Here is a 26603-nt window from a genome sequence, read left to right as displayed (position 1 = left end):
TCCTTGAGCATTTTGTCCATTTTCTATTTTTAAAAAGCATACCACATGACTTTAAACTGAGGAGAACCACAGAATTTCTACATCCGATTGAGAATTATGAGATTTTACAGTTGAAAGAGGCTTCTGTGACCATTTAATTCAGCACCCTTGTTAGATAGGTTTTAAGAAAAGCAAGGGTCAGAGCAAACTATTAAGTATTATCTTCATCACCTTTGTAAGCTCTAGGTTTGGAATTACCTTCAGAACCAAGGTAGCCAATCATTAACACCTGTGATGAGGAAACAGTCTAGTCACACCCTGGTTTTTGACTCAAACCAGTATAACCCAGCTTGACCACCCACTCTATTCATTAGACTGGCCTCCAGATAACTTTCCTATTTTTAAAATCCATTCTCAAAGGGCAAAGATCTGTCACTTGAAGAAAATACTGAAGCCTAGGGAGGCATTTCCAAAAGAGGAGCAACAGACGTATTGTGAGCAATAGAAGCCTGGGTGGAAGAAGGAATAAGCTTCTGGAGGTGACTACGAAGAGGGCTATACTGACCTGGGAGTGAAAGCACTGCTATGTTTGTTTAAAAAAAAAAAATCAGTCACATGACTTACAGGCATTAAAAGAATTAAAAAAGATGACTATAAGCCTTATAAAATCTGAGGGAAAATTGTAATTAAGCAGTAGACTGGAGAATAGAATGAGATGGATGGAGCATAAAAATGCAGCTGGCAGAAAAAAAAATACAACAAGCCCCCAGCAAAACTGGAAGGAAACAGAATGGAGAGTACAGAGAGCACTGGGTGTGAATTCTGACTCAGGCCTGCAGGGCCATGTGATCGTGGCCGAGTCACGCAGCCTCTCCGGCTTCCGATTTCTTATCCGTGAACTGAAGAGGCTGCAGGAGATGACCTCCAGTAGCTCTTCCAGTTCTAAATCTATTATAATATATATTCACAGAGATTTTTCAGTCTCAAAACCAATCCTAACAGTAGAGAGAAAACAGAATTTAATCAAACCATGCTTTTGTAGTAGATAACATGAAATATACAACCAATTTTCTTTGTTTTAAATTTTGCTTTTTTTCTTTGCAAGATAACTTGAGTTTACTTTTTCATTTTGAGAATAAAATAGATACCTCCTCTACACCCCACTGTCCATGCACCCAATACAGTAACATACTTAGTAGCATACTTGCTAACTGATTGACAATGCAGTTTAGTATCTATATAGTATACAGATGGTTTGAACGACAAGCACCAATCAATCAACCAACAGGTATTTACTACTAAAGGTCAGGTATTGTGCAAAGTACTGGAGAGAGAAGAAGGATAAACATAATGCCTCTCCGTAAGGACCTCACATTCTAATGAGGGACACCACGTGTAGCATGATGGCACCCTGTGGGAGGGCAAGTCAAATTACCGTCACCACCTTGGCCACCATCTCCCCTCAGACCCTGAAGAAGACAGCCCAGGATTCCGAGCCCAAAACCGATGATTCTGTGATGTCCACAGCCATCAGCCTAGGGAGATACCCCTTTGAAGATGCAACTCAGCAACTATTCTTACTGCAGTTATGGCCACAGGTGCTGAAGACCCCAAAAGAAGGTTCTTGCCACCAAATTCCTTGGCACTATAAAATGGTTCAACATCAGAAACGCATCACTGTTCAATGACAAAGCATTTTCATTGATCCCGAGTGGCCTCAGTAATTGTTAATAATGCTAACACTAGGTACACAGCCTACCTATGTTTACCTGCTTCCCAAGCGTAGCTCTGCTTTTTTGGCCAGGAAGAGATGACAAATGTCTTTGGTTTCTTCTGTGAAGCCTGGGTGTTGGAATATGACCTCTTGTTTCAAGGTTCTCTGCTTTAAATCTTCTTTACTGACCTTTTCCTTGTAATCTTTGAATGGCGTTCGCCCAGCTACCATTTCATAAATACTACACCCCATTGCAAACCAGTCCACAGGATAGGAATAACTTTCTTCTTCCTTCAGGATTTCTGGAGCCATGTAACCATTGGTTCCAGCCTGTAATGAAAGGAGAATGGGGGGGAAGTTTTACACTTTAGTTGTTTTGAAAATTATGATTATAGTCAACTCTGATTATTCAAGGACTACTCACCCCATCTGTGCATTCTCCTGGTACTTGCCACCCTTCCCCCACTTTTGTTGCCCAAATTTGAGGCAGGTCCTAGCTCATTTTGTTCCTCAAGAAGAGACAAAACTTAAATCAGCCAATTTTACTACCTTTGGTGTTCTCCAGATTTGGAATCTCATGGAAGTTCAAGGGGATCCTAGTTTCTTGAATTCTATGCCACAAGAATAACTCAGGCACACAGTTCTGCTGACTCCTGCCAAGCTTAAGACTTCCAGGACAGGTTTGGTGATGAGCTGCATGTCTGCTGTCCAACCCTAGCTAAGTAAGGTCAGAGAGGCTCAAAGCTTTTCACACAACTAGTGTGTGAGTGTAAAACGGGGATGACACAATAGCTCCAACCTCTTGGAGTTACTTGTATCTAATGAGATAATATTTCTAAAACAGCACAGTGCCTGGCATATAGTAGGAGCTTAATAAAGTCTTGCTCCTTTTCTATAAATCAAAGGATCACAGGGTCATAGGTCTTGAACTGGAAGGACTTTCAAGCCTGCTGGTGCAAACCTCTCATTTTACAGATGAGGAAACTGAGGTAGATATCGAGTTAAGTGGCTGATTCAAGATTACAAAGGTGATGTCAGAGTTATGATTTGAACCTAGTCCTCTGATTATAGTAGGGGCTTAATAAGATCTTGTTCCCTTACATAAATCAAAGGATCATAGGGTTTTAGAGCCAGAAGTAGAAGGGCTCTCCCACCATCCAATCCCCTCTTTTCCATGTACCAAGATGCCTCTCCAGAGAACTGCCCCTGTGCCATCCCTTGATCTCACTACATGAGGTCATAGCTGGGTCACAATTTAATTTAACCCACTCATTTTAGAGAGGAGGAAATGTAGTATCAGAAATGGTGAATAAGTAGATAGTGGATTTGAATCCAGTCCTGCTAACTTGAGTTACATTCTGAGAGTTTCCAGAATTAAAAAGACCTATTTGATTAGGGCTGCCCCTTAAGACTAAACTTGGTCTATGTAATTCTGGAGCTTAAGATGCAGACTGAAGGGTGGCATTTTGAGGTCTTATTTGGATGTGTTTGATTTTTGTGTTTCTTTTTCTTAATGATTTCTTCAAGATGGTTACATCATGGGTTATTATCATGTTTTAATTATAAAATATAACGAATGTTTTATTTTTACCAGTACTATGTATGGAATTGGGGGGGAGGGCAAAAACCCTCTGTGACAGCTTATAGGTCCTAAAGAAAGGTATAACATATTGGGACAACACAACTATCACCCTCCTTTTATAAAAATGCAGGTGTAAGTAATGCACTTAGCATAACAAATTTAATGACTGGATTATATACTGGAACAAGCTTGAGAGCTGATTGTTAAATTTTCAGTGTGAGCATGTACATTTCAGGAACAGATAAACAGTAGAAATCTTGGCTTGACTTTATTGATTTGTGATTTCTAGACTTAAGAAAGTGAAGGGGAAAATGTTAATACTACAAACAGATTAGACTTTAAAGTATGTCAAGCTTATTATTAGTTTTTGAGAGTCACTTGTTAAACATTTACCAGCATTACCCTCGCTACTTGGGATAACTTCTTTAAGTAAAGCAAATCTGTGCAGTCGGATGTTGACTCTCTGCAAACTTAGCTCTGCAGAGCCTCAGACAACAGATCCACGGTTTGCTTCTGGACTTTTATTAGAGCTGTTTCAGTTTGGTGGAGCTTTTGAAAACTCAGACACTTCCACACCAAAGTGAAGGATAAGAGTGTAATTTCAGGCTCAGAGATACATGCAAAGAAAAAACAAACACCAGGAAGAGACTATCCCCTCATTATTTTAGAATTGTGGCATTTCATTACTATTTGGTAGTCGAATGACTATTAGGAGGGGATTTGGAGAGAAGGGCACAGAATATGGGTGGCCATGTAGAAGTACATTTGCATATGGATACTCCCAGGAAAACCATGGATAAGCTCAAAATGAGAGTGAAAGAGACTTTGGAAAGAACTTGGACTCTAGTTACTGAGATTATTCTCATGCAAAAAACCCCACCACACAAATATTTCACTTCATGCCCAGTAAACTGGAAAAGATGATATGCTACGGAAATAGCCAGTGTTGGAGGGGCTACAGAGAGACAGCTACCCTAATGTATTGGTTGGGGGAGATATGAGCTAGTCCTACTATTCTGTAAAGCAATTTGTGGTTATGCTAAGAAAATGATTAAAATGTCTATGCCTTTTGATCCAGAGATCCCAAGGAAATCAAAGATGGAAAGGTCCCCTATGACCACTGCAGAGCTCTTTTTTAGAGCAAAGAACTGGGAGGAAATAAAAGAGATGCTCACTAAATGAAAGATTGGTAAATAAACAGTGATGCTTAAATCTAATATTACTGCACTATAAGAAATGATAAATATGAAGAATTCAGGGAAGGGCAAGAATAATTTGATGAACTGATGCAAACAGAAGAACGCAGAACCAGGAAAATAACATCCATACTGCCTTGAATTATGTTAATGGAGAGAATGATCTGCAGAAATGGAATGTGGGATAATGACCAAGCCTGATCTGAGAGAAGGGCTGAGAAAATCTCTCTCTCTTACTGCAGATGTGGAATATATTAGATACTGTCAGGCGTGGCCCATGTGTTGGCTGCTTGTGCTGAGCTGGGTTGTTTCCCTTTCTTTGTTTTCAAGGGGCTTGCTGGATAGAGGAGCGGGGAGGATATATTTGGAAATGAAGATGATATAAAAACAAAAGACTTAAAAATAGTAAGATCAAGAATTTAAAATGACAAGAGTACTCCTAATCGTTAGCCCACAGGCAGCCAATAGTGAGGCCCAAATCCAGCACAAATAGAAACCTGGTTGTCGCTGTTACCATTGACTCATTCTCAGTCGCGTCTCACTCTCTGAGGTCCCATCTGGGGTTTTCTGGGTAAAGACACTGGAGTTGTTGCCACTTCCTTCTCCAGCTCATTTTACAAATGAGGAAATTGAGCAAACTGGTTTAAGTGACTTGCCCATGGTCACACAGCTAGGAAGCAGCAACTCAGGAAGAGAGTGGGGATTAGCTAGCAGATACAGGGAAGAAAGATCTGGGGGAAACAGCAGGCATTAGGTTAAAGACAATTAAGAAAAATGAGGTTAAGGAACACTGACTCCTCCAAAGTCATACAGGCAAGTTGGATCCTCTGACTATAATGCCAGTGTTCTAAGGTATAGAACAGCTACTGATTTGCATTGGTAGAGGAAGTTTTCTCACTGGAAGTTCCCTACAGTAATGAAATCAAAGATCCAGACCAAAACAAAAATATTTCATCCTTTTGACCAGTAGTTCTCTAACTTTTTTGATTCAGGACCTCATGACACTCTTGAAAATTGAGAACTCCTATATACGCTTAAAATTTTTTGATGGCCCTAAGAGCTTTTGTTTATGTGGGTTACATCTAATAATATTTATCATATTAGAAGTTAAAACTGATAAAATTTTAAAATAATTCATTTAAAATACCACCATATGCTAACATAACATTTTTTATGAAAAATAATTATATTTTCCAAAATAAAAAAATTAATGAGAATGGTATTGTTTGACATATTTTTTGCAAATCTCTTTAATGTCTGGCTTAACAGAAGACAGCTGAATTCTCCTATCTGTTACTGTATTGAGATATGTTGCTTTGGTCAAAGAATGTGAAGAAAACCCAGCCTCACAGAGCAAGAGGAGAGAGTATGTATGATTTTAGAAGGCAAATAATATCTTAGTATTATTGTGAAAATGGGTTTGACCTTACAGAGCCCATAAAAGGGTCTCAGGAACCCCCAGGGGTCCTGGACCACAGTTTTGAGAACCACTGCCTTTCATGAAACACTTCTCTAAACAATGTTTTGGGAAGAAAACAGCTGGGAAGGGAAGGAGGAAAGAGCCAAGCACCTGGGGGCAAGAGATTTGTTTGGAGGACACACCCTCACACTTCTAGACTCAGGTACCACTCCCAATATGGGTGGAAGTTAGAAGTGATTGGCAACCAGTTGGTTGAGGTTACTTGGCATGGTTGATACCCAGGGCAGCCCCTGGCGTTGGATGGCATCCAGTACACAGAGGACACAGAATGCATTTCATGTTTAAGAAGTACACAGAGGACACCGAATGCATTTCATGTTTAAGTAGAACAAGATAAAAGGTTATTTAAAACCTAGAGCCTGACTTAATTCCAGCTCCTGATCACAGTGCCCTTTACTGCCTTCATGCTCATTACTGCAGGGAGGGAGAGCTAGAACAGGCTTTAGAAATCATTGGAGTGCAACTCACTTTTGCAGATGAACTATGTGGCTTATCCTAGGTGACCCAGGTTGTGCAAAATGAGTGCTCTATCACCTTGGCTAGTCATTTAAACCTCACTGGGCCTTGGTTTATTCATTTGTAAAACGGGTATGAGGCAAAATAGTCTCTGAGCCCTCTTCCATTGTGAATTTATGATCTTGGGATCCCAATGAGGTGGTAGTGTGAGGATCGTTATTCCATTTCACAGATGAGGAATTGTTGAGACTTATTTATGTTCACAAAAGAGAATAAACCTCAGAGCCAGAAATCAAACCCAGGTCCCTCTGCTCCAAGCCCTTTACTCACCTACCACCTCACCCACACACTAGCCTTCTAAAATCAAACAACCTTCTGTTTGTAAAGCAAATGTTAATTTCCAAAACACAAATGCAGTGGCTCATTGGATCCTCCAGATAACCCTGTGGGTGTAGGCAGAGTATGTGTTATTATTACTTCTATTTACAGATGAGAAAACCTCCATTCAAAGGGGTTATTTGGCTAAATAAACGGCAGAGATGGTCCTAAAACCCGGGCTTTCTCTACTGTCAGTGAGAAGGAACCTCCGGGACTGACCCAAATGTGAATGACAACTCCCCTGACAACCCAGTCAGGGGTCTTCCAGCCTTCAGTAAAGACTGCCAGCACCGTGGCCATGCAAGAACGGGTCCCTGTTGCTTGTTCATTGACCAACAGGAGTGGGAGGGAACCTTGAGCAAAGCCTAGTCTATAGTTCTTCTACATCCCACCCGTCTCCAGATTGCTTCCAGCTGGCCTTCACACTTGGCTGCCTACATCCCGGGGGCACAAGTTAAGAGACTGATCTGTGAATTTGACAAACACGTCTTTTGGGAGTGCCTGAGTAGGAGAGGCTAACATCCCATGGAGCAGCAATAAGTAGGTCTACACTGTCACCTTGGGTGGGTTCTGAAGCAGTTCCATCAAGAGTCATCTCCAATACTGTATCCCTGCAATGTCCCTACTCTTGTGGCAATTTCCTATAGTCAAAAGATTTGTAAGCTTAATACCAGAGCTATTCAATTATAGATTATTAGTAGGGGAACATCCGAGGTTGTCTAAAATTACGCTATTAGGCATAGGACTTTAGACCAACAAGAAATTAGGGTCCTTTAATTCTTGGTAATACTGTGGAGACAATTAGGTCAAGAGCTTGTGAAGTTAGCAACATAAATATTATCAGTGTCTCAGCTGGTTAATGTTTTAAAAAAAATTCTTTTGTGGTCCATATTGTAAATGCTTTAAAAAGAAGTATCACCTGACCAAAAGTTTGAATTGCTTTATCTGTTGTAAACTGTGTTAAAAAAAAAAAAAAAGTCATCTCCAAGAATTTCTGGACGTGTAAGTATGTGGGTGGCACAGTGGATGGAGTACCAGGCCTAGGCTCAGGATAACTGGCCTCAGATACTAACTAGCTGTGTGACCCTGGGCAAGTCACTTCACTTCTTTTGCCTCAGTTTCCTCATCTGTAAAATGGGGATAACGTCCCATGGTGGGAGGATCAATTAAGACAGTATTTGTGAAGTGTTCAGCATAAGTGCCCAGCACATAGTAGATGCTGTGTATATATATAATGCAGGTATCATTATTACATGTTGGGTTTTAATTTTGTCATCCCCTAGATTCACTCTTGCTTTCAGAAAGTCTTAAGTCTTCACAAAGTTTACCACCTTCTCTTCTAAACTCTTAATTCTCCTCTCTAGCTCGATTCATTTAACTGTACATTTTGTATCTCATGATTTATTTCTCCCAGGTTATCTTACAGTCAGTCCCCATGGCCAAGTCACCCTTTTGTTTCACTGTCCACTAGGACCTGTGGACTTCTTCTCTTTCCTCCTGGGTTTATATAGTATTATTTCATTGTGTCTGGCATTTTCTTCTGTTTACTCGTATCTCTAGCCTGTTTCCATATTGTGGATGAGATTGCATTGAACCCTGCTCCTTTCCAAATTCTTGGAAACAAGTCTAGCTTGGTCCTGGATATTATGGCCAAAACCACCCCCAACACTTTCCAGGAATTCCTAGGGTTTAGATCAAGTCTCCTGGCAACCTGACTTACGTTCCAACCTTGGCTCCTTCCCTCCTTTGCTGATCTCAAAACTACTCAGGTAGGGCTGCCTGGGCAGTGTTCTGGGCACTAGCCTGGCCCTGTCTTCTGCTGTGGGTCTGGGCTGCTTATACACTCTATCTCCCAGCTACCTTGGTTTGTCTTACCTCAGATACTCCAGGTAGCTTATAGCTACTTCTTTTATTTTCTTTATCACTGTTTCTCATAACACAATTTTTTCCCTTTATTGGGATGTTTGGTGGGAGGAAGATTGAAGCTTTGATAGGTCCCACCCCACTAATTAGCCATAAATCCTAGATGGAGATTGACTCACATACTTTTTCTGTTAGCCCCACATCTATGCCTACCTGCTTCAGAGGAAGAGTAAGGAAAAAGCTTTGCTATAGGAATGTGAGTTGCTAGCATTATTAGTGCCATAGAGGTAGGTGACAGAGGAACAAGTCAGACTCCTGTTCTGGCATTCCTAATTTGGGGTATGGATTTGGGCACAGCAAAGTAAACAGTGAAGAGACCAGGGCATTTGGCACTGGGGGAAGGAGACAGTCCAAAGATACTTTATTAGTACATATGATGTTCAGGGAAAATATCAGTTTATGCTCTCTGCCAAAAGTTCATATCGGAGGACAAAGACCTCAAGGTCCAAGCTGACCCTCCACATGTGGAATGGTTGTCCATTTCTAATTTGATCTCTGAGCTGAAACAGTCAGGCCCCTTTATGCTGTAGCTGCCTTTACTTCATTCACTTTGCTATGACGGTCCTTAGCGAGTAGGGGCCAAACAACCTCCAGATGAACCCCCCTGGCCTTCTCCTTTATCACGAAAGGGGAAACCGGGAAGAAACAACCTTTAGCTCCCTGCCTTCGCTCCCACCTCTCCCTGAATCCCTTTTTCTCTTTTCCCCTTCCCTTCTTCTCTTTCCCTCCCTCTATCCTTTTCTTTTTCCCCACTGCCCTCCCCTTCTGTCTTCTTCTCTTCGCCATCTCCTCTCCCTCCTCTTTTTTCCGTCTCCCTCCCCCTCCCTCCTTTTCTCCCTCCCTTCCTCTTTCCTTTTCTCTCTCTCCTCACTGTCTCCCTCCTTTCCCCTCCCCCTTTTCCCTCCCCTCCTTTTCTCTTTCTCCTGTCTCCCTTTTCTATCTCTGTCTTCCCCCTCCCCCCGCTCCCTCCCACAGATCATCCAGCATCACAATCCAAACAGACCAGGGAATCAGAGTGTACATCTTATGTTTGCCGTGGCACAAGAACTGTTGAACAGAGGAAAACAGCATGCTGAGATGAGCTCTCTCAGCTGTTTCCTGGGGCTCCGTCCATCCTTCCTCCTTGGGGTGCCGCTGCCTGCTTTGTTCTCTTTCCCAGCTGTCCTTCTGCCCCTTTAAGCAGTGGCCTTTGCAGACCTTGGAGGAATGCTGCTATCAGACCCCAGGACCCTGGACGTTGCTTTAAGTATTAGGGTTTTTTTATTTTTACCCCTTTTCTCTCTCATGCTAGTTATTGGGCTCCAGCCTAGGGGGACAGATGGTCGAAAAGGTGACTGGGCTTGGCTTTTTGTCTAAGCATCTTGTTTTGGTTGCATACTCATTTTGTTACATGGGAGGAGGGGTTGAGCCTGAGAGGAAGCTGCTGCTTCCCAGTATCTTGTGACCTCCGTGAAAGACCCCCTCTCCAAGGTCCCCACTGTGATGTCACAGTGCCCAGGCTCCATCAGGAATTGCCTATGCATGGCGTGGGGTGAACAGGGAACGTGGGTGGGGTAGGACCCTTTAATTACCCCAAGTTTTCCCTTTGCTGTGTTGAGACAAATTTGGTGTGACTGTGGTTACTTAGCTCTCCCCAGGCCCGTCAGCCTCTCAGGTCAGTGGGTTTGTCTGATTGCTATGTGGTGGTGGCCAGCTGATGAAAACATGTTTTCTAACTGCATCCCCCAGGATGTCCAGGACAAATCAGACTAAGCACAAAACTTGGTTCAATTCAATAAACATCAATTAAGCACCGAGAATGTGCAAGATGCTAAGCCAGGAGCTGGGGACTGAAAAAAGAAAAAACCTAATTGGTTTCTGAGCTCGAGAAATTCATTCTATTGAAGGGGACCTGTGTGTTTACACACATATATGTGTAATATGCATGTAGTACGTGTATGTATGTACACATGTGTAGTGGGTACAGAAAATGTGATATACCTACTACATATACAGAAATATACAGAAAAAATATAAAACATGAGGTGGTTGGGGAGATGGAACACATATACGCTGAGGAAGGATAACCAAGCATAGCTATAGTGCTGGAAGAGACATCCGAGACTACCTAGCTCCCTTCTTTTACAGTTGAGGAAACTGGGGCCCAAGATCAACCATCTTGGCCGTGATCCCCTAAGCAGTGTCACAGGGAGCATTTGTACCCATATCTTCAGACTGCAGAGCCAGAGGCCCCCCACCCCCGCTTTATACCACACTGTCTCCCACTACTACAGAAAGGCTTCCTGTAGGAGGAATGAGAGAAAGCCTAAGAGGGGGCATCAAATGAGGTGTCCAAGATCCGAAGTCTGCTTTTGCTGGAACACAGAGTATACAAAGTGCATTAAATGTAAAAGAGTGTGTGTGTGTGTGTGTGTGTGTGTGTGTGTACGTGTGTGCGTGTGCGTGCATGTGCGCACTTTTAAAAGCCAAGATGGGGAGTCTCTATTTTATTCTTGAAGCAACAGGGAGCCACTGATGATTTCTGAGTGTCACAGTGACATGGTCAGACCTGTGACTTAGGAATATTAACTTGGTAGCTTGTGTGGATGACACAAGGGAAAACTATGGGGTGGTCAGAGAGTCGGCCTTGTCAAGAGAGGGACCACTTCTTCCACGGAAACTAAAGCAAGAGAAGAGAGAACACAGGGTGATGGTGAGGAGTTTTGAGTTGGGAAATAAGACAGAAGAGGGAGCTCATGAAATATGCAGCTTAGACAACCAGTGTTCTTATATAGCTTTAGTTTACAAGGGGCTGCTTGTAAGTCTGACCTGCCTGTATCTTGTTCAGCAGCACCAGTTTGCTTTATCACATACCCAGGAATCTATGACCTACAGTGGTAGGATAGGGTGAGAAATTCTGCGCTGTAAATGTTTTGTCATCATGAGGTTTTTAGCTATTCCATAGCTCACCATACCCTGTTGATCTGGGCTGAGAAAGTCACAAGAGAAAGTCTTGGGTTTTACAGGCTACATTTTATTTTTTTGTAGGACCATGCCTTAAACCCAAATCACTCCGGTTCTCACTGAGTGGCCAAACCCCACTTAGTCATTGTTTGGGCCCTGACTGACTCAGAGTGAATGTAAATGGGAATTATTTCTGTTTTGGCCAGAAATCCTGAGTGTCTTCCCCCACAGTTTGATTTTTTTTTTGGATTAGGTTAAAGAGGCCATTCTTTGCCTCATTTTTTTTAGCTAGCCTTAATCACTGAATGGGTGGCTGCCTCAGTCAAACTGAGACCTGCAAAAGACCTTAGCTTTAAAAGGCCAAGGTCCTCACTGCATCTGGGGCCATTTCCAGCCATCTTGATGTGTATCTGGCCACTGGACCCAGATGACCTGAAGAGAAAGTAACGCTGATGACTTTGCACAGCCCCTCCTCACTTAAATCCAGTTCACTTGCATGTCATGGCATAATCTTCCTCAAGTCATGGTCCTCTTTGAGAATGAAGGCCCAACAACAACAATAGGATAATTCTATTTCTCTGCTAATGTGGTTATTGATAGATATTCAGTGTTCTAAAGACTGTAATTTCCATGAGGGCAGGGGCTATCTCTTACCTAAACTCTGTACCTTCCCCCAAAGCCTTCTGCACAGTGCAGACACTTAAAAAGCTTATTAAACTGAATTATTAGGCAATGGTCAAAAAGTGATGAATTATTGTCTCCCTTTCTACCAGTCCACCCCAACTTTCACAGTGGATGAGGGCCATGGGCCATTTTAAATTTTTTACTATTTCACAAGTTGCAACGCCTGATCCCCACTCCCAATTTTACTTGGTGGTCAATTCTGGTAATCTCCTTATTTAGCTAGGATGGTTCTTAGAGAAAGGCTCATGGGCTGTTTTTGGCTCCTACATTAATTAAAGCTTCTCCAGCTTAGTAGAAATTGGCAGAGCTTGTGCCCTGCTGGCACTTCCTTCATCACCCCAGGGTCATCTCCACATCATGATAAGGCATCAGAGTAGGGTTTTCATGGAGGTACCCCGAAGAAAGTATGGGAGTGAGTATCCATGTTAAGACATAGATCTTTCAAAGAACTGAAGCAAAACTTTTAGAAAGAGCCATTTGTGCTACAAGAACATTTCACAATGCTTTAAGAGAGGCAGTTTGGACTGGACAGAGAACTGGCCTTAGCTTCAGGAAAATCTGGGTTCATGTCCTACCTCTGACTCATACTGGCTGTGTTACTCTTGGTAAATCAAGATTATAAATTTCAGAGTACGGGTTGATCCTCACTGGTGGAGTTTAAATTTCAGAGTATGGGTTGATCCTCACTGGTGGAGTTTCCTTATGGAAGTTCTCCATACCAGTGATAATATCATAGGTTAAAATACCATACCACCCTTTCCCTACTACTCCCTCCCCTAGCTTAAAAAAAATATGAAAAATATTATTTCTTGACAGAGTGAATGTAGACCAGAATCTCTCTGCCATGCTCTACATATTTCTGTAATTGCTTAGGTACTCAGCACTGTCCTACAGGCCAGTTCTAATGGACCATAATTTACTAGTGAAAAGCATCAGACTTGGTAGCTGACACTGCTCATGAGCTATCTCAAGGCATAATTCCATTATGTTCTTCCAGCACAGAGTTCACAGGGACTGTCAGAAACACCCAACTTTTCTCCCTCTTGTTCAGATTCTTCAGTGGTTCCCCATAAAGAACAAATCCCAGGCTGCCTCCCAGGATTTAAAGCACTGCTTCACACGTGGTAGGCACCAATGAATGAGGAAGGAAGGAATCCCTTTGTCCTTCAAAGCAATCGAGCCTCTAACTTTTTATACAAACTTATTTCTCCTAATTCTCCCCTATACAGAGACCATAGGATTCAGAGCTGGACAGGAATATTAGTGATCATCTATTTCAACCTCATTTTATAGAGAAGGGAACAGAGGAGACCCAGGGTTAGGAGGCAGCAGAGTTGGGATTACATTTGCTTCTATTCAACAGGAATTTACTAAACATTAAGTGTACATTGTACTGACATTGGGGAAACAAAGACAAAAGAACAATCTCTGCCATCACCCACAACTGTTCCATTTCTATGTTCATAAACTCTGAAATGCCTTTATCTGATCAGAATCTATTATCATTTCATCTTTCCCTAGGTCTGATGACCCCCCTGACCTCTGATCTCAGATGGGAAGCACTAAGATTAAGGAAGACTGGGATAAGCTTCTTGTAGAACGTAAGATTTTATCTGAGATCTGAAGGAAGTCAGAGGTGAGGAGGGACAGCATTCCAGGTATAGCCAGAGAAAATGTCTGGCATCCTGAGAGGGCATGTCTTGTTTGGGGAATGGTAAGGAGACCAATGTCAAGTGATATGTAAGAAGATGAGAAAGATTATGGTTTTAAATGAAAACCAGGACTTTATATTTGATCCTACAAGAATAAGGAGCCCAGGCAGTTTACTGAATAGGGTAACATGGTCAGACCTGCACTGAAGCAAGGTTAATTTGACACCTAAGAGACCAGAGTGGGGAGAGACTTCAGCTTGCAGACTACTGCAATAGTCCAGGGAAAATGTGATGAGGACCTGCCCCAGAGTGGTGGCAGTTTCAGAGGAGAGAATGGGATATATATCTAGAGATGCTACCAATACAGAAAAGGCAGGACTTGACAGATGACTGGATACGGGGAGTGAGAGTGAAGGATCAAGAATGACATTTAGGGGTATGTTTGCTGACTGGGAGGATGGTGATGCCTTGGACAGTAATACAGAAGTTTTAGTAAGAGGGCAGAGGATTTTTTTTTTCGAGGGAAAATAAAGAATTCAATTTTGGACATTTCGTGTTTCAGACATACAGTTGTAGATGTCCAAGGGGTACAACTGGAGATGGTCAAGAGATCCTGCAAGAGGTTAGGGTTGGGATACTTATGTTCACCAAAGGTATGCAATGCTTCCATGGAAGATGTCTTGTACAGGGTAAAACTGAAGAGGGATGCTCTGTAGATGGTGAGATTATCCAAGTACTCTTGACCTCTTTCTCCAATTAAATTGTAAACTGCGTCAGCAGGATCTTGTAGTGCTCTATGTTTATTTGTACCGAGCACAGTGGCCTGCATGGGATAGGTGCTTAATAAATGTTGATGAAAACGACCAGGATAGCGATACATCAGTGCCCATGGGCTGCTGGCACAAGAAGTCATGGGTTCAAAGCCCCTCACTGCCTGCTCGCTCCTCCTCCTTGTGCAGACCCTACATAGCAGAGACGCAGTTGTTGCTGGTGCCCTGGGGCTCCTTCTCTCGATCAGTTCTTAGCTCCATCAGTCTATCTGTGAAATCCAGAGGTATTCTATAGTAGGATGCAACTCAAACTAATTTAGAAAATCACAAGTCCATGATTGATGCAGTAGTTTCATTTATTCTATTAAACACTTCCCAATTGCATTTCCATCGCTTTTGGGCAGCACTTGGGCTGTGGCTCAGAGTCTGACTCTGCTGTTCCTTCCACTCTGGGGTACCCTGTCATTCCTACTGGTCACTTCTGTCCCTTCATGGGTTTCGAGGTGATCATTTGAGGGCAGCCTCTGACTTTGTGCCAACCCTGCCTCACTGCCTTCCTCCTCTTGCCATTGCAACACCCCACACCCTCCCGGCACTCCCTAACCCCAGCCTCTGACTCAAATAACTAGTGGTAATCACAGGCTTTTTAAGAATGGTTACAGTTTGTCAAAGTGCCTGAGACAAGCAGCCTTGCATAGAGGATGGAGAGAGGCCTCTAGAGTTAGACTCTGACAGACCTGGGTTCAAATCTCACCTCTGGCATTTACTGGCTGTGCAACCATGAACAACACCCTGACTCCTAGCCTTAGTTTCCACATCTGTAAAATGGGGGTTGATACCATCATTCCTGAATATACCCTTTTGTGCTCTCTGATGCCAGAACTGAACAAGAAAAACAAACACTTCATTCATGCTTCACAGGGTGTTGTGTAACTCCCAAGATATAAGGTAGGTAAAGCAGTTAGTAAAACTTTAAAGTCTGATAAATGTCAAAGATTATTACTGGAAAGAACACTCCCGAAATAATCCCTGCAGCAGCCTTTCTGTCCTTGTTAACTGTCTGCTGAAGGGAGTTCTTTCCAGGATCTTATGTGATTAGCCAGGTGAGGCTGGGCCGAAGGTTCCTCATCTATAAAATAAGAAGCTTAGACTGAAAGATTATTTCTAGGGTTTCTAAGCTCTAAATCCTGATCCTTCACCTTAGGTTTTTTTTTTTTAATCAGTGTGTATTTTTTACATTACTGTCATTTCTGAATATACCCCCTCCCTGCTCCCTTGATCCCATAATTGAACCTTCCCCTGTTAACAAGGAAAACCCTTAAAGATACATTCTTTAGATGTTCACCTACACTGAACAATATATGCCACACTGCCCTTCGCTGAAGGGGGAAGAAACAAAGGAACACTGATCTGGGACTCAGAAGACCTGGGTTCATATCCAACCTCTTTTATTACCCATGTGACCCTTATTCTCCTTGGGCCTCCAAGGTCCCTTTGAAATCTATGACCCTAGAATCCTTGTATTCAAGTACTGGCATCCTGCCTTCATTTATTCAGGTTATTTGTTGTGTCAGTCAATATAAATTTATGAAGTGCCTACTATGTGCCAGGCACTGTGGTACTAACAGGACTATAAAATAACCCTACTCTTTTACCCATCAGATGAGTACTTCCTCTTTAAAGAGCGATCTCCATAAGTATACTCTTATTCCCACAAGGTAGCCCTGCTAGATATCATAACCCAGTTTTACCAATATTATCATTTTTTAAAACTCTTTTGAAACTGCCTTAGGAGCCTAGAGCACCATTTTTTAACGTCCTCTGTTGTGGCAAACCTACACCCACCAAGGCCAGTTTTCCTAAACAATGTAGTGATGTCCATGAAAGCTAATCCAGCATGTTGTAGGAGCCGTGCTGTACGGAAGGATAGCAGAAGCATCCCAGCTGGGTCCTGGGCATATGAGGAAGAGAGGGAATAGAAGCTGTGATGGGGCTTACACAAGAGAAGTATCATTCACTAGTTTTTAAAAGGTATTTAGCTAATTTTGCTACTAGAAGAGCCAATTGTTTCCACCGTGAGCTTTAAGACAGGAGTCTAGACCATATTTTATTGAGCTTAAAAATCAACACAAACAGTGGTTCAGACTGTATTTAATTACAGTGTGTGCATGTGTGCATGTATGGTGGGTGGGAGACATTCAGTCAGAGACATCAGCACATACATTATGTTCCATGCAGGGACTTCTTTCCCTTATTTTTTTTCCACTGTAAAATGAGGGGGTTGGACAAAATGATGCCTAAGGTCCCTTTCAGCTCTGAATCGGCGTGATGACAATGCCTCCAAATTTCCCCCACGCCTACCCCGCACATACCTTTTTGTCAGCACTTTGCAAGGCTTGTGGTCTGTGACAAAGGAGTCATACAGGGTTGGGATACAATATCTACTTTAAAACATGCCAGATCTCTATTATTGAGTAGAGCATTTAACAAAACAAACCAAACCAAACTCCAGGCCTGAGCCCACACCTAAGAAAGAGCAAGAATTCTTTTTAGTAATTATCTTTCTTCTGAGCACCTTCCCAAAGCCTGTCTCACTCCTGTCATCCAACAACCCCAATCACTGATGAGTAATGGATGGATGCATCTCTGAGGAGACCTAACTCAGAGCCCAGGACTGGCTCCTCACTGGGCTGAAAACAGATTCTGAGAATGAGAGTGACAAGGAGCACTGACGGAAACTGGCAGGGTGCTTATGTTCCATCACCAATGACACTCTTTAAGACCTCTGCATCCATGTTTGGCTTTTGCCAACAGAGACACTTTCCTCTAATGATCACTACTGTCTGTATCAAGAGTGAACAGATTTCCCTGATACTTCTCCCTCTGTTCCATGGGTACAGTGAAGACAAACAGATGGAACCACCTGCTAGAGACCATGTCAACAGAAGAGACGGGCACTTTCCAAAGCTCTAGGAAGCCCATGAGATGCTGGAAGGAATCAGCAGACTGCATACAGGACTTAATTGTGTCACTTCTGCTTACATTTTCCGGCTCTGCATGGTAATCATTTTATAGGCTACACATTTCAATATTATGATGTTGCTAAATAAAGAAATTCTGTTAATTTTGTATATTGCTTTCCATTGATTAGTGGGTAAAAAATTATTGTCTCAGAATCCATTTGTGGCCAAAATCCAAAGGATGAGAGCTGTAGGTATGTGGCTGTTGACAGAACATTCTTTTAAAATTCCTTTTTATTATTTATTCATCATAATTATTTATTTATTATTTTATTATTTATTATTTGGCAAAAATCATCAAGAAAACATTTCCCTCTGCTAAAAACAAACAAAACTCAAAACTGAACAAGAGGACTATATAAGAAACTGTGAATTTCTATCACATGTAATGTTGTTTGTGTGTAGGTGGGTTATTTCATCTGTAACCTGGTAATTCCAACACTGTCTGACTTGTTTGTGCCCCCTTCTGGACTTCTTTCTGCTCTTTTCTGCTTATTTTATTTATTGGTTGATTGACTGAGATTGGGTCTCCCTATCTTGCCCAAGATGAAAGGGCAGTGACCATTTACAGGCCTGATCCCATGGCCAATTGGCATTAAGAGCTTGGACCTTCCTTGTCAATGTCCAGAGAAAGCAAGAAAGTCCCCTCACGTCGGGTGAATCTCTTGGGAAAAACTCATTGGTGGACATGGATAGAAGTCACAAAGGATGGGAAAGCATGGGTGGGCTGAACAATAAGACTGGCATCTTTGGAGAAACATGTACATTGATGAGAAAGAAGGTTGATTTCATTTGTGGATTTTGAGTAAGATCCTGATAAGTTTTTTTTCCTCTCCAGAGTTTCCTTGTGAGGTTACTGAAACACTTGGGGAGGTGACAATCATTCAACAAGGGACTGCCCTCAAACATGTAAGAAAGACCTAAGAACAGTCAGAAGTACAAATTTACATTTGTAAATTGTAATAGAGTTGATGCTATTTTTTCAGCCACATGCTTACATTTATTATCCCCCCAGCTCTTGATTTCTCCCTGAGACCCCTCCCCTATCACTCCTGCCCCTCCAAAGAATCAGAATACTCATTCAGAAAAACTATATAGCAGAAACCAGGGAACTCCTTTCAAATTTTAAAATAATAAATACTAGTTTTCTCCTCCATTACTACATGTCTACATTAAGTGACATCATTTGCACCATAATAAAGCCCTGTAAAAGTCAAAACATGACAATGACCAGAGGTTTTTAAAAAAAAGAATAAAAAAAATAACAAAAGCACAGATAAAGTCAAAAGTCCAGTCCAGTTTGTTGACAAAGATCCTAGAGAAAATTCTTAATTATTCAATCTGAGAATCTTTAAGATTGAATCCTGTAGGTTCAATGATCACCTCCACCCAGCTGACTCCCATAGCTATGTATGTATATAGCTTTTATCTTTTTCTTGGATTTCAGTCCCAGCACAGCTGGTCATACCTGGATATTCCCAGGTGACTCGAGTTCAATATGTCCAAAATAGAATGTTGTCTTCCTCCCTAAATTTGCTATTATACTCAGACTCTTCTATTTCTGTTCAAGACACCACTACATTAATAAATAAAACTAGCAACTGTTGCTCCTGGGAGGGAGGGGTATTTTTTTGGGGGGAAGAAATCAAACCAACCATTAGCTAATCTGATTTTTAAAAAGAGATGAAAAAAACTGATAGGTGTTTATCATGGTGAACTCTAAACAATATCACAGAAATGGACAGGAATTGACCCATTACTTATATTGTCATTTCTCAATCAGCTCTGCCTGTGTATAGTTAGATCACTTAATCAATAATTAAATACTTATTACTTGCTAGGCATAAGGGTTAGAAAGGTAAAAACAGTCCCAGCTCTCAAGCAGCTTACATTCTAGTGGGGGAAACAACATGAAAATAACTGTACATACAAGTTACACACAGAGTAGAGCAGAGGTCATCAGAGGGGGGAAGGCACTAGCAGATGGGGGCACTAGAAAGGCCTCCCAAAGGAGGTGGGATTTCTGCTGACACATGAAGAAACTGAGGGAAATCAAGAGGTGGAGGTGAGAAGAAAGAGTATTCTAGGCATGGGAGATGATGAGCACAAAGACATGGAGAAAGCAAATGGACCAGGTCTGCAGTAAGACTGAGTATACAGAGGGGTGTAAGGCATAAGAAGACAGGGAAGGTAGAAATTGGTCAATTTAGGACCTTCTATTTGATATTGGAGGTAACAGGAAATGATGAGAACAGGGGTTCTGAGTATGGCACCTGTGAACTTTTTAAAAAAGAGATTTTGATAACTGTTTCAATATAACTGATTTTCTTCATAATACTGTGTACTTTACTTTACGCATTTGAAAACTTTATTCTAAGAGATCCATAGGCTTCACAAGACCACCAAAGGGGCAATGGTCTAAAATGCAAAATGAGAAACACATTTTTGGAAGTGGTCAATGTGGGAATTTTCTTCATTTGACTACGCTTATATAAAGGTTTTTATTTTTATTTTTTCCCTTCTAGTAGGGAGGAGAAGAAAAATGGCTGAAAATTAAGAGAAAAAAAGTCAAGAATTCCCCTACATTAGTTTGTTAAACAGCGATCTGACATGGGCTGACCCATGCTGTTGGGTTGACAACTGAATGGATAATGGAGACTAATTAAGAGGCTATGAAAATAATCTAGGTGAAAAATGAGGAGGTCCTGGCTTTAGGGTTGTAGTTGCATGAGCAGAGAGGAGGACATAGATGTTGTGAAGGGAGAAATGACAAGACTGGGCAGTGGACTGGATGGTATGAGGAGTGAGGATGATGCTGAGGTGCAGGCCTGGGTACCTAAAATGATAACAGCATCCTTAATAATAGGGAAATTCAGAATAAGTGTGGGTTTGCAGGTGGAGGAGATAATGAGTATTCATTTTGGACATATTGAGTTTGAGACAAGTTATCTGATGAAGCAAAGATCAAAATACACAAAACCAGAATAAAAATCAGTAAGTGTTAGGTGCTTCCTATGAGTAAAGCACTATGCTAAGTATTAGGGATACAAAGAGAAAGCAATACTAAGCCTTATTCTCAAGCTTAAAAATTTGGCATGTTGAATTAAAATAATTTCAACCTGACCTATTCAAACAAGTTACTGATACTTAAAAATGTGAAATGAATGGAAGGCAGTATAGGACAATTTACTATAGAAGCTTATCCCAAGATGTAACTGTGGGGACTTATCCAATGTAGGAAATGTTGCAATAAATTTCAACTCGTCTCTGACTTAGTCAAATCCTAGAGAGTTGGGTGCCACTGACAAAAGGTAGTATGAAGCTCTTGCCTACAATTAGCAGGCTCTGTTTCCAATTTTCTTATGATAAAAGAACTGGCACAAAAGAAAGGCAAAATATCTTCAGTCTATTTCATGGCATTTGTGGTGGTGGTGGGCACCATTTAAAAAACACTTCCAGCAAAGAGGTCTGACATATCATGGCACATCTAAGCGGTACCAGAACATGAAGGAGAAACATTTCTTCCATTACCTCAGAGTCAAGATGCTCATCAGGACAGTTTTGAGTAAGTCCAGACTACAGGTCTATGCCATTCTATTTCTATAACTCTCAGGAGCAGTGGCATTGCACTGACCCCATTGCTAACCCAGTCAGTGACACTGCCAGGAGTCCTGCCAGACTTCATAGCTGAGGTCACTGCTGCCTATCACCCTGGACCACAATGCACCTCTGATGATGGGCTGGTGGTTGATTTGCATTGCTACTGTTATTCCACCATGAGAATTAAAGTCAAATGAAAGAGCAGGTTAATGTTGACCCTCCCCATTGCTCTACCCAGACTCCATCTCCACTGTCTAGCCACTACTCTCCTACGTGTGTTCTTTCTCCCATGAGAATGTAAGTTATTTGAAGAAAAGCACTGTCCTGCTTTTGTATTGGTATCTCCAGTGCATGACACATAGTCAAAGCTTAATACATGCTTTTCATTCATTAATTATTATCTTGTCTCAGAGTACAAAATAAGATGCTAATAGTGGCATTGGAAAGCCATAGTTTTAAAGTAAGCGAGCACACAAAATTCACTTTGTGACAGCTACTGTTTGCCCACTGAATTAAAAAAGGAAAGTTACTACCATTGATAGTTACAACCTGTAGTTAAGCTTATGGAAACCAACAAGTTTGGTTCAGTTCAAAAGTGTAAGAATGCCTTAAAATGCAGTCAAAAACTAACAGACAACTTCCTTTCCCCTTAAAAATGGCCCCATGACACCAGTCAGTATATTAGATTTCCATTTCCCCCAGAGCATTATAAACAGCCTGTGGGCTAAGGAATTAAATCTCTTCTGACCTAAAAATGACAAAACCTGTCCTCAGATAAGGGAATGTTGTTTATTATCAGTTCTTAAAAGAAATTCATTTCAATGCCCTGGCACACATAAACAATTAAACATTTAGACAAATGTGTGAAAACTTAAGTTCATTTAAAAAAAAACACACATTCAATTAGAGCAGCACGTGAACTCTGAGATGAAGACATGCTTGCTAGCAAACTACCTGACTTGACATCGGTCCGGGTCCCATCTGTCAGTCCCTTAGTCAACAAGTATTTAATGGGTATCCACAGGTGCACAGCTCTGTACGAAGCCCTGGGGTGTACATATTTGTTCAGGGAAAAGCATGTCCTGCTGTGTGCAGTGAATAGGTTTTAATTGGTTTTGCCTTTTTTAATTTCTTAATCAATTTGTTTTGAATTTCACTGTTTACCACCCACTAACAGCCAAAGTACTCTGCTAGTGAATTTAACAGAAATTTAAATGAATTTCATGACAAAAATAATTTTTTAAAGGAAAAAATGATTTCCTTGAACAGTACGGGAAGGCAGAATACTTTGAAAGCTTCAAAAGAATAAGATGAATTTAGGCAAATTTGTTAGAAGCACAATTCTTTCAAATTATAAGTTTATTATGAACCATCTCTTTCACATAAGCTAAATCTAATAATGTAATCTAGCAAGATTTAATAAAGGGTAACAAATGAGTATTTGTGTGGTAGGTATGTAGGCAACCACCTATCCTCAAGGAAAAACTAAAATCAATTTGGAAGAGATCCCCAAAATCCCAGTTTTATCATGGAAGGAGTTGTGTGACCAAGAGAAAATCACTCAACCTCTCTGGGTTTTGGTTTCATTACCTGTAAAATGAGAGTTTTAGAATGAATGATTTCTAAGTCTTCCCAATTTTAACATTTTGGGATTCTAGTTCATAATCAGGCACACTAAGGTGTGATGGATGGTATCTTTGGAAGAGGTCTTTGCTGGAATGTTCCTAGGCATCTGTTCTTGGCTCTATTTTTTCAGCATTTTTTTGGTTAATGGTTAGGATAAAAGTGTATATGACATGCCAATCAAAGTTTCAGATGACCTAAAGCTTAGATGCATAGCCTATATACACAGAAGAGAATCAGGATCCAAAAATATTTTGATAGGCTGAATGGCTGAAAGTAATAAGGTGAAGTCAAAGAGAAAGTCTCAGGTTTGGGTTCAGAAATCAGCTTTGCAAAGCATGGTAGAGAGGGAAGGATTATAGCTGGTATGAAAAAGACTTGAGAGTTTTTGGGGAACTACAAGCTCAAGATGAGCCAAGAGTCTGCCACAGCACTACTAAGAGTAACCTTGTTAATATCCAGAATAAAGGACCTAAGAGCTCTCATGGACCCTGCCCTAGTCAGGACATATCTGGAATCGTTTTCAGTTGCAGATGTGATAAAGAGTAACCAGGCTAGTGAGCGGACTTGCTTGCTTGCTGCTGTTTGTCCCTTGTTCTTGAAGAGGACTGTGACATCAGGGAGGTGATGCCATGACATGCAAGTGAGGGAGGGCTGTGCAAAGTCACCAACCTCAGGATCAGAACAATTGGAGATGACCCAGGATATAGGGGGAAACCTAAACATGCCTTTTCAAGTGAAGGTCTTTAACAGGTCTCAGTTTGACTGAGGCAGTGCCCATTCAGTGATTAAGGCTTAATAAAAATGAGGCAAAGAATGGCTTCTTAAAAAAAGATTTGGGAGGGGAAGATCTTCAGGGTTTCTGGAAAAAACAGAAACAACTGTTATTTACATTCACTCTGAACCACTCAAGGCCGGAACAGTGACCAAGTCGGGCTTAGTCTGGAGCCAGAGTGATGTTGGGGTTGAGGCTGGTCTTTAAGAGAAAAAAAGGAAAACAAGAGAAAAAGACTTAAAAGCATGCAAAAAGAGGACTGATTGGTAGAATTGGGGACAGTTAGCCTGGAAACTTCAAATATTTGGAGGGACATCACGTGGAAGAAGGATAAGAGTTATCTGGGGGCAGAAGTGGTGGAGAAGGAGATTTCTGACTCAATATCAGGAAAGCATGCCCACTTTCAGAACTGCTATCTGAAAAGTGAAATGGCTGCAAGCCTGCAAGTTTTCAATGAAAGGCTTAATGACATCTTCCTGTTCACACTTATCTTTGATGGGTCTTCCCATTCTGAGCTTCTATCATTCATTTAACTGATATTTATGGAGCACTTTATGCAAGGCTTCACAGAGGATAAAAACACAAACACAAAGTCACAGTCCCTAGAGGTGTGGCTGTGCACTGTGTGTACATGCTCTGGGTCTCAGGTTTGGCCCAAGGAGCCCTGTGCCTGTTCAAGATCAGCAGCACAAGAGAGTCTTTCCCTGACTTCCCAACTTCGTGGCAATGAAAAATGTTTTAACTTCTTCCTCTTTTCTCCAAATCCTTATTCAGGAAGCTTAAGAGTCCTGACCTAGAAAATTAACCCAATTCTAATTTAAAGATGAAGAAAAGCATCTTTCCTTATTTTCCATCCCTTTGTCTACAAAATGAGAATAATAGTATCCACCTCACAGAGCAGTTCTTAGGATCAAATGAGATGAGATATGTTAAGTGCTCTGCAAACCTTAAAGCACTGTCTACCCCTCAGCTGTTATTAGAGGATGGGGAGCCCTGGTCCAGGGAGTGACTAGAGCCCTGACCATGAAGCCAGGATGACTGCATTCAAGTCCATCTCTGGCACATACTTTGTGTGATGCTGGTAAACATTTAAGTCCTCAGTGATGGCAGCAGCTCTAAGAATGTAAGTGGCAGAGAAGTCACCAACCTGTAGTAGCAAAGGGAATTTCCTTCTCCAAGAGATCCCTTTACTAATGAAATCACAGTTCCAGCCACACCTCTATTATTGACTATTATCTTTTTTCTATGGAAGTATACACCATAGTGGAACAGAACTAGAAAGGATCTTGGAGAATAAACAGACTCAGAATGTTTAATAGCTAACGTTAGGGTCCCCCAGATAAGTAACAGCAAAGTCTGGGACTAATATCCAGGTATCCTAGCTCCTAGAGTTCAGTGCTCTTTGTTTTCTCCCATAACTCACTTCTCCATGACTCCCCCTCACATCCATAAAATCTTCCCTTGTAATAAATACAGTTAAGAAAAGAATTAAATATGTTATTCACCTTTAAAAATGTGTGACTCATTCTACATCTCAGAGTCCACCACTTCTCTGTCAAGAGGGAAGAGGCACATTTACCGTCTGTCCTCGGAAGGCAGGCCTGACCTTAACGATTGGTCCAGTATAAAAACTCATGGAAAACAAACCAAAGAAACAAACACACACACACATACTCTCTCTCTCTCTCTCTCTTTCTCTCTCCTGCCCCTGCCCCGGTTTTCTAAGAGGTCAGCACAATGTAATTAATCAAGAGTTAATGAACCAAATCCTCTTAGTACCCTTGTCACTTAGGATGAAATGGCCACATAAGGGCTTTAGCAAATTGGAGGAATTAAGACCTGGACTCAATCTGCATTGGAAACAGCCATGGCTCTGTTCCCTGTTACCTGACTCTTTTCTCCCATTGGCCTGTCTATCCCTGACGCAGGGAAGCACACTTACCCTCTGAGTGATGGGCTTGCCATCTTTAATCTGGACAGCCAGTCCCAGGTCAGACAGCCTACAATTGCCACGGTCATCCAGAAGGACGTTCTCAGGCTTCATGTCCCGGTAGACAATTCCAATGGAATGGAGGTGCAGTATTCCACAAGTGATCTGTGCGGAGTAGAAGATGATCCTGTTTATGTGCAGGCCTCGCTCACCCACATGATAGATGTGGTACTTGAGGTCCCCACCATTCATCAGGCTCATGACGAGGCACAGGTGGGACTTACTCTCAAAGGCATAAGCCAGTGTTACAATGAAGGGGCTGTTGACTTTCTCCAGAATTTCCTTCTCTAGGAGAGCCATCTGCTCTCCCTTTTTCTTCTTCAGTCGCTTCTTGTCTAATTTCTTACAGGCATACATCTTGCCAGTATTTTTCACTTTGATGGCACACACCTTAAAAGAAGGAGAGGCAGAGAGAGCTCATAAGGGTGACTGGGTCCATATGTGTAAGGTGGCAGGGAAGGGAAAGAGAGAGAAAGTAGAGGGGATGGAAAAAGAGTTAATTTTATTTTTATTCATAAATTTATTATCCATTGACTTTTTAAAAAATAAATTTGTACATCTAGTTTTTAATTTTTGTATACTGAGTACATTTATAGTTATATATATATACACATATATACGTAGGATAAAAATTTATAAAAAATGTTAAATAGATGACAATGGAGACAAGGAATATGAAAGGAGGGGCTAAAAGGAATGAGCTATATAATAATACTTGAGGGTTAATTTGTCATCTTTTCTTTGAAAAGTTTTTCTATACTGATTCAGGACCTCTTGCTCCCATCCCAAATAGGGGGGGAAATGCTATGAAATATATGCTATCAAGCCTCCTTTCCCA

General features: G+C 41.4%; 1 protein-coding gene and 1 long non-coding RNA gene across 2 annotated transcripts in view; one reads left to right on the top strand and one right to left on the bottom strand.

Annotated features, from left to right (window-relative positions):
- Positions 1 to 26603, bottom strand: part of GRK7 (G protein-coupled receptor kinase 7) — a 49221-nt gene that overhangs the window by 6662 nt on the left and 15956 nt on the right. Inside the window, exons 2-3 of the mRNA XM_072618124.1 lie at positions 25718 to 26155; positions 1749 to 2023 (exon numbers count right to left, since the gene is read on the bottom strand). Coding sequence (XP_072474225.1) covers positions 1749 to 2023; positions 25718 to 26155 — 713 coding nt within the window. The remainder of the gene's footprint in view (positions 1 to 1748; positions 2024 to 25717; positions 26156 to 26603) is intronic.
- LOC140509964 (uncharacterized) lies at positions 10481 to 15031 on the top strand. Its single transcript, XR_011969023.1, has 3 exons — positions 10481 to 11400; positions 13857 to 13971; positions 14550 to 15031. It is a non-coding gene; the product is annotated as an uncharacterized lncRNA (long non-coding RNA).

The sequence above is a fragment of the Notamacropus eugenii genome, chromosome 6 (genome assembly GCF_028372415.1).
Source record: "Notamacropus eugenii isolate mMacEug1 chromosome 6, mMacEug1.pri_v2, whole genome shotgun sequence".
Lineage (NCBI taxonomy): Eukaryota > Metazoa > Chordata > Mammalia > Diprotodontia > Macropodidae > Notamacropus > Notamacropus eugenii.
This window is presented reverse-complemented; position numbering and strand designations above follow the sequence as displayed.